Below are 8,379 nucleotides of genomic sequence, written 5' to 3'. Positions count from 1 at the left end.
TGCATGGGAGATTGGGAGGAGACACAGCTGGGACAGGTGACCCAAACTGACCAAAGGGATATTCCATACCATAGGACATCATGCTCAGTATATAAGGTGGGAGGAAGAAGGAGGAAGGGGGGACACCTGGAGTGATGGCGTTTGTCTTCCCAAGGAACCGTTACGCGTGATGGGCCCTGCTCCCCTGGAGATGGCTGAGCACCTCCTGTCTTTGGGAAGCAGTGAATTAATTCCTTGTTTTGCTTTGCTTGTGTGTGCAGCTTTTGCTTTCTCTATTAAACTGTCTTTATCTCAACCCATGAGTTTTGTAGCTTTTACCCTTCTGATTCTCACCTCCATCCCTTTGGTGGGGGAGTGAGTGAGAGGCTGCGTGGTTCTTGGCTGCTGCTGGGGTTAAACCACAACAGATCATTAAACATTTTGCTCTTAAACATTGAGTCTATCATAATGTCTCCTCTTGCCTTTTCTAACAATGACGTGCTAATGTCACAAAGTAAAAGAGAGAGGTGAGCTGAGATGAAGAGCCAATGTTGAGAAACAACACTACAGCTAAAGTTTGAAAGTGTGTCTGCTTGCGGGCAAGAGACACATCTGTACACAACCCCTCACCAAGACCAAAGGTGGACATGAGTCTTGAGGCCCCTCCCAAAACCAGAACTTCTAACAGGGATCAAGTGAGCCCACAAGACAATAGGTATCCAAAGAGACACTCCCAACTGAGCAAAATGCAGGCAATGCACAAGCTGTCCACGTATTTATCCAGCCCTAGGATGTGAATCAGAGGAGCATATCCATCACTTGACTCTGCCAGCCTTAGCAGTATTATTCATGACAGTGCTACTCACTAGGGTGAGTAATATGACTGAAATCAGAACAATAAGATACCATTGTTCATGGTCCAAAAAAAAGCACACCTTGGCATGCGGTATTTGAGAGAAAAAATACCTCACATGCACAGTCTGAGCATCAATAGCATTTATTCCTCACTGTTTGCAGAACTGGGCCCTGAAAAGCAGCAAACATGGTGGTCAATGCTTGGCCTGACTGAAAATTTTGCCTACCTGCACTCTGCCCCATCTTTTGGATCACAGGTTTATTAAAAAATGAGAGAAGTATAATCTTCATTTTAACAGATTATAGGTTGTTATTTGGAGCTCTGCTCTTTCAAACAAACATGTTTTTTTTAAAGCATGCCGTTGAAAAATGTCCTGTTACAATATTTATAGCTCATTATGTTCAAAGCATTAAGCATTGACTTTTAAATCAGTTGCATGAATTATAACTCAGCAACATGATGGCATGAATAATAATGCAAGAAAAATTGGATTCATAATTTACAAGAATGATGCTTGATAGATTGAAAAATTGATATTTAAATCAGGTATTTAAAATGTATGAGTAAAAATTTTAATCAACACAAAAATATAATTTCAGGGATTAATGTTAAGTAGAGGCCTGTGCATTTTTCATGTTTTACTGTCACCATCCATATTTACATAGTAAAAGCTTTTACAATAATGCATATTCAAGTTAAATTATCTAAAACATAAGGAAGAGGTGTTAGTTGAAAACCGTTAAAATTATTAACCCTTAAAATCTTTAAAGTCTACACAAATTCTGCATCCCTCACTACAATTACAGATGATCAAAATACTCTCATGAGGCTTGAACATAAAAATACCCAAGGCAAAGAAGGGAACAGGTCTGAAATATTTTTACAGAACTCTACAGAGTACTCTCCGTATTAGTGCAATGTATCTATACACATACACACACATATATAGCAATATGTACATACATACAAATATGATAAATGCAAACAAGTATACACTCAGGAGTGTGATTGCTCTTACTAAAATTGATTACTCACATAGCACTACAATCTGAAAGCCAGAGCTGTAAATTGAGGAACTGTATAAACACAGGACAAAGACTGCATCTGTGCTCAAAGACCAGCCATATAAATACAAGACAACAGGTACATGCAAACACAAAGATAAAGGGAATTCAGAGATTAAAGATGCCTGCATCTGGTTCATGGGAGGGAGAAGTGGAAAGAAAATAGCAAATAAAGAGGAGTATATACTTTGCTTCGCTAACCCAGTTTGTAGTCACACAGTGCAGAGATTAATTTAGTCCAGGTCATACTGCTGTGTTTTATACTCACATTGTAAAGCAACAAATTCAAAGTGCTGATAAATGTACCGTTGTTCTCTCTTACAGAAATAGCAGCAGATGACCTACAACAGAACCAGAAACCAAAAATCATCATGAAGAAAGATACCTTATTTTTGTGTTTGCATACTTCAGTGGATTTTATCATTAAAAAAACTCAATGAGTCATATCACAAGGAATTAATTTATGCATTTGGGTTATAAACTTCAGAAACAGGAATTTATAGTGGAAACACTGACAGAACCTCAACTATGCAGAAAGTAATGGATGCTCCTGGAATTAGAAAAATAATTAGCAGAGAGCCAAAGTGACAAAAAGGAACCCACTTTTCATGATGTACAAGGTTCACTCATGGAAATATTTTCTCTCACACTCTATATTTACTGTTTACCAACTATTTCATGAAGAATTTTCTTTTTTTCCTGCTACAATTTCTCAGCAGAACATCTGAATTTTAAGTTTTGCATTATCTAAGAGTCTCTTCATATCGTAGTTTATGAAGAGCTGTTGTTATTTCATATAATGATGCTAAAAGAATTTTCTTTTTCTTTGCATCACCTCTTCTTTTGGTGCTTTTTCCTTTCCCTTTGCTCTTACACAGCTAAATATTACTATGTTGACAGTACTGCTATGTCATGCATATTTATATATGCTTAAACAAACATGGGAATGAAACACAAAATGGAAAAGCACACTTACGAAGCAAGCTGGGTATTGTTAACCAAGTATTCCAGTGGGTAGCTACAGCTAAATTTGTACAGAAGCCCAGGCAAATAGCTGATAATCGTTGGTGGGTCTGGCGTATCAATATAGCCTGAAACATTACCTATCTGTACCACTGAGGTATTTCCATAAGCATTGATACCTCGAGCTGAGGATACCTATTGAGGGAGACAGAAAATTACTATTATCTGAAAGTTAACTGTGGAACAAAAGATGCCTAAGGACACGGATTCTTTAGCCCATTATTTACCCAGGAATATCTTCAGTAAAACCTTTGAAAATTAATTTAGTTTAATAACATGTTTCCTGTGTTCTGGAAAACCTTCCTGAAATCATGCATATACTGTTCACAAGCTTTATCCCTATTCTTAAAACAAACTTGAGCAAAATTTGAAAAAAATTATCAATCCTGGAAGCATATTTTTTGGTAGGTCCTTTTTTTTCCTGAGTATTCCCAATGAATTCATGTGACTTACTGGGGAAAACTGAAATTACTTTTCTATTACAGTTTTTAAAAAATAGCTTAAAATAAGCTTCTATACACAATAGTAAAGCCAATAGACAAGAAATTTCATTCACAGAAAAAATACTCTCACGCTTTGTTTTTGACACATCAAAACCAACGTACTTTATAAGCAGATACAAGCCAAACAACTGAACTTTGAGTCTGTGGTTTTGTTTACATTATACATTTCTGAATATAAATTATAAACTGACAGAAACTACAGAGCTGAAAAGTAATACAAGCTTAATGCCAATGCAATCTAAATTCAGTCAGGGACATGAGCTATTCTGTATTGTTCAGGCTTACAGAGTGTGCAGACCCAGCAATAACATGCAGCTCTCTGGAAAACTGAAGGACACTTTCCTTCTCGTAGCAGCCCAGCCCCACTCCATCTGTAGCTACTGATCTGAGCAAGGAGGTGGTTTGAAAACAGCAGAGAAGCATCACAAATTACTGTGTCAGTAGGCACATACACAACAAGGCAAATTAACATGGCATTGCACTTGCACTGTAGCATTTGTTTTGTATAACTGTATTAGCAAAGCAGATGCTTTTAATAGCTTTAGAACACACACTTCTTAAAAAGATATTTCATTATGGAAGTATCATTACGAGCTGTAACATTTTGCAGTAAGTGGCACAGGACACCCAGCACCTATTTTGATTCCTATGTCTACATAAAACACACCTAAAAGACAGAAGCAGCCATGCATTTTGCCAATAGCATACCTGATAATTTGCTAAAAGGCACAAAACTGTTGAAAATCAAATTTTCTAGTATCTGTATATAGCCAAAAAATTCAGGCCACAGCACTAAGGTAGTATAGCCAACTACAGCTCTGTTTAGCTTCCTAATTGCCTCACCCCCATAAAATAAAAATCTGAGCCTGCTTTCTTACAGACAGACCAGGTTTTCACACGAATTCTGTCTGAAATGCTGTCTATCTTTTACTTTTATTGAAAATGAGTTTGAAGGGCTTTGCTGTGAAACACTGCCAAGAAATGCACAGGATTGTACTCTGAGGTTGACTCTGGAGTCAGGAATAAAAGAAATGCTCCCTGCTCCTTTTTCCTATTCGTTTGGCATACAGCATAAACTGAGAGAGGAGTAAGGGAAATTTTGGTTATATTTTTAGCAGCTGCTACTTTGGCTTTGTATCCTGTGCAGCCTTGTGGGGGTCTTCATGGGGGAGCTCCAATTATTTGGACTTATCAGACTGGGGTTTTGTTTTGGTTTGTTTTTTTAAACAGCAAGATCTTACAATTACAATCACATAGCAAGTTGAGGGAATTTACAATGTCACCAACTACACAGGAACAGGAAGCAGTTGCTTCCTAAAAAATTCTATTGCAAGTCATGAAGGTGCTACAGTTTTTCAGGGAAAATGGGAAAATAGAATCTTGAACTTGCTGAACTGGGGTTTTTTTGTTGAAATTTTAAAAGAAAAGTCAGACTAAGGCAAAGAGTTCACAGAGCATATCAAACACTTCAGCCCACTTGTGGCAATTAAACAGGGGGTTTGTTATAAAAACTGACAGGCATCATCAAGTGCAAGTATGAATTCCAGATAGAATAAAAGCCTTAAAAATAGTATATTTTTACACTTGTTTTTGTAAGCTATTAATAGGTACTTTGATACAAGTGATCACTGCTTGTTCAATGTGATACACACAAACCGTACAACTCTCCACTTCTGCAAAATCTAAGCTACATTCAGCAAGAGCTTGGAAAATGCCTTGGAAAAATCTCTTTTTCTACTGAAATAAAATGAAAAGTTAAAACTAAACTTTCTAATCAGAGGACAAATGTATGTCCCACCACATTTTCTCATTGGTAATCAGGATTATAAATTAATCACGTTCTCTGGTTTTCTTTGATGTATGCAATATATTGCTAACTGGATAAGACAAAGTAAACATCACCTATAAAAGATAATATTGCTGTCAAGGACGTTCACTTGATCCTATGCATAAATAGTCATGCTACAATTTCACTTTGACTTTGTCTTACCACTAAAGTGTTTCCACAAGATTCCAAAGTACTCAGATTGATGATGAAAATGACCACTGCTGGAAAGGTGTTGTTATTGATGAAACCTCTGCAGTGGGCATCCCCATGTTTCCCATTCAGTGCCAGATCTGTCTCAGAATAACCAGAGAAAAGAACTGTGCAAAAGTTTATCTTCATAGTAATTGTCTGTACTCCACAGAAAACATTGATATCTCGTTCAGCTGCAAGAAAAATGCAGGGAAAGACACAGTAAGAAGATTTCAACTAACCACCATATAACTATTGTAGCAGTTAGTCTAGTGTTGTTACTTGCAATCAGATTTTGAGCCCTCAATCACAGCAATATATTAGAATATAAAGGTCAGAATTGTATTATTCTGAAGAACAGATTTAACTCTACAACTTCTCTAAAGAAAAAAAAAACAAACCAAGAATTAATAAAGTAATATAGCCTCCCATGCAACAAAACCACTATTCTAAAATCCCCCAGTAAATCTTTTAGCAGCACATTCATAAATTGAAGCACTGCAACAGTGTAGAAAACAGCAAGTGGTTAAATATTTGGAGTCTGATTAAACAGCTCCCTTCTGGAACAGAAATTTCCAGAGATTTTCAGAAATTCAAGAGTCTAAGTTCTGCCTTCCAGACCACTCTGGCATAGAGGCTAGCTATATTTGTGTTGTCTGGAGTCCACTTTGTATGAGATCACAGTTTCAGGCTGTGCAGACTTTGAAGTACAATCAAAAGTGTATCAGAGCAATTTATTATGATCTCTCTAAGGTTGGGTTGGTTTCTTTTCTCTATAAGAACCATCAACTTTAGCTTTAATGAAAAATCAGTTGGCTCTTGAAAGACAATGATCAATACTACAAAGCATCTTGCAATCTTTCATTCTGTACATTATGACAACACAAAAGACTTAGAAAGCAGTAATTGATAAAACTGATCAATTTTTGAACAGCATGAAAACATCTTGGGTGAATTTGACCTTTTATTCAAAGGTTTTGAAGATTTTTATGTACTTGAATGGAAAAAGCATCAGGTTAGGGTACAGGCACAAGCAACAGTTTGTTTTGTTTTAGTGTTATAACATCATTTTTCTATAAGGTCTTCTTTGCCCATAGATGACTGGAGAGCTGTTCTGGTGTTTTCCCCTGGTGCTTGATGAAAAGACATATGGCATTGTGTTAAACACAGACATTACTCCTTTATATAACAACTAATTTATTACATCTGCTTAGAGATTAAGTGCTATTAAAAATTGCAGAACAACTTCAGTCAATACTACACCATTAAGCCTGCTGAAATGAATTGTTTCACTGCATTGTCACAACAGAGAGGAAATGAAATCTCCATTACAATGAACTTGCTCTTCCCCCATGGTACAGGAGCACAAGCAGTTTAATTTAGACAGCTTTAATGGTGGCTTTAAAGCCAAAACAATCAAGTGGAGGAAATAACAGGCTAAACTCAGTCCTGAGCTAATTCACTGATAAATGTTACTACCCGGGTGTAAATTTGGGCACAAAGGTACTGGAGGCAAGACAGGAGTGATTTGGCATGAAATTCTCCCGGCTTGTACATAATCACAATCCCACTAATATAATGCACAGAGATCAAGAAGCAGAGTACCTTGGTTTTCACTACATGAGGACTGTTATGATCCATCTAATGAGTATACTAACGTAGAGGGACCAGGACAAAAAGGCGAATGGCAAAGCACACATTTATGCTTACTTGGATGAATGCACAAACAGTCAGATTGTAACAAATTGCAGGATGTAATATAAAGTAGCTCAGTTAATTTTGTAACTCACTTCAAGACTTTTTAAAAAGCAGGATATTAACTTTACCAGTTAAATACCATTACTGCTTGCAAAATTATAATTTGACACTATGGGAAGTGAGACCATACAGAGCAAAACCAACTTGTGTAATACAGGATAAACAGCCTTTCCAGACTGAACCTGTTCTGCCCACTTCTTCACAAGGAAGTATCATTGCCAAATTAGTCCATTCTGGAATTAAAGCAGATTATTTGTTCAGAAATTAATCTGAAACCAGGTGCAAATAGACCTAATGCCCCTTTAGATGCTAAACATCTAGGCCATTTCTTGTCAATTGAAAAGGGAAAATATTATTCCTATATACATATATGTTAAAAGAAACAAATATTTGAATTCCCATATTAAAAGATCAGGTTTTCTGAGTAAAAGAGGAGCAATGGTTTGAGGGTTACATCATCCAGCTGAGGAACCTCTCTGTCACAGAGTTGCAATACATGCAAACCACTTGGTTTCTTTCTGACGAGTCACACAAGCTACCTATAGTCAACAGCACTCACAGATGTGTCACAAATAAAGCAGAGTAAAGCTCAGGAGGTACATATATACTAGAGTAGCAGAGATCATCTTGAAGCAAGGACAGCCTCATGGCACCAGGAGCCAAATGCTGGTAGCTCCACTGCCCACTTCTGCTCTGGGTACCCTTCCACACATCACCAAGACTCAGCCTAGATCAGGCAGCAAAAAATTTTCAGAGGACAGGAGTTTGCCACAGAACACCACTGATAAAAGTAATTCCATCAGAAGAGGCATGCAAAGATACTGATACTTCAAAATTATTTTGTCTGCAGGAGCCTCTTTTTTGATTGAATCACTGCTTTGATACTGAATTAAAATGCATAGTGTATGTGAAAAAGTGCAACATTTCCTTAGCTTCTCCTAAGTTCTCAATATATACTTAAAACAAGAGCCCTCTGAATCAAAACTGCATTTCTCATCTGAGGACAGATGGCTGTGGCTCCATCTCTCAAAAGCCTTCTAAAAGCTATGCTTTACTGCAATGCAGAACTAAAGTTTTTTTCTCCAGGTAAACTCTCTGAAGGATGGCAAGATGCAACCTTATTATACATTCTCTAGAACACATCTAGCTGTTGGAATAAAAATTCACTGCATTTTGAAT

General features: G+C 37.0%; 1 protein-coding gene across 1 annotated transcript in view; it reads right to left on the bottom strand.

The window, feature by feature from the left end:
- Positions 1-8,379, bottom strand: part of ZPLD1 (zona pellucida-like domain containing 1) — a 20,857-nt gene that overhangs the window by 9,849 nt on the left and 2,629 nt on the right. The window contains exons 2-4 of the mRNA XM_009070060.1: positions 5,416-5,636; positions 2,876-3,057; positions 2,168-2,240 (exon numbers count right to left, since the gene is read on the bottom strand). Coding sequence (XP_009068308.1) covers positions 2,168-2,240; positions 2,876-3,057; positions 5,416-5,636 — 476 coding nt within the window. The remainder of the gene's footprint in view (positions 1-2,167; positions 2,241-2,875; positions 3,058-5,415; positions 5,637-8,379) is intronic.

The sequence above is a fragment of the Acanthisitta chloris genome, unplaced genomic scaffold, assembly GCF_000695815.1.
Source record: "Acanthisitta chloris isolate BGI_N310 unplaced genomic scaffold, ASM69581v1 scaffold7832, whole genome shotgun sequence".
NCBI classification, from domain to species: domain Eukaryota; kingdom Metazoa; phylum Chordata; class Aves; order Passeriformes; family Acanthisittidae; genus Acanthisitta; species Acanthisitta chloris.
The sequence above is the reverse complement of the archived record's forward strand: the minus strand, read 5'-3'. Positions and strand labels throughout refer to the sequence as shown.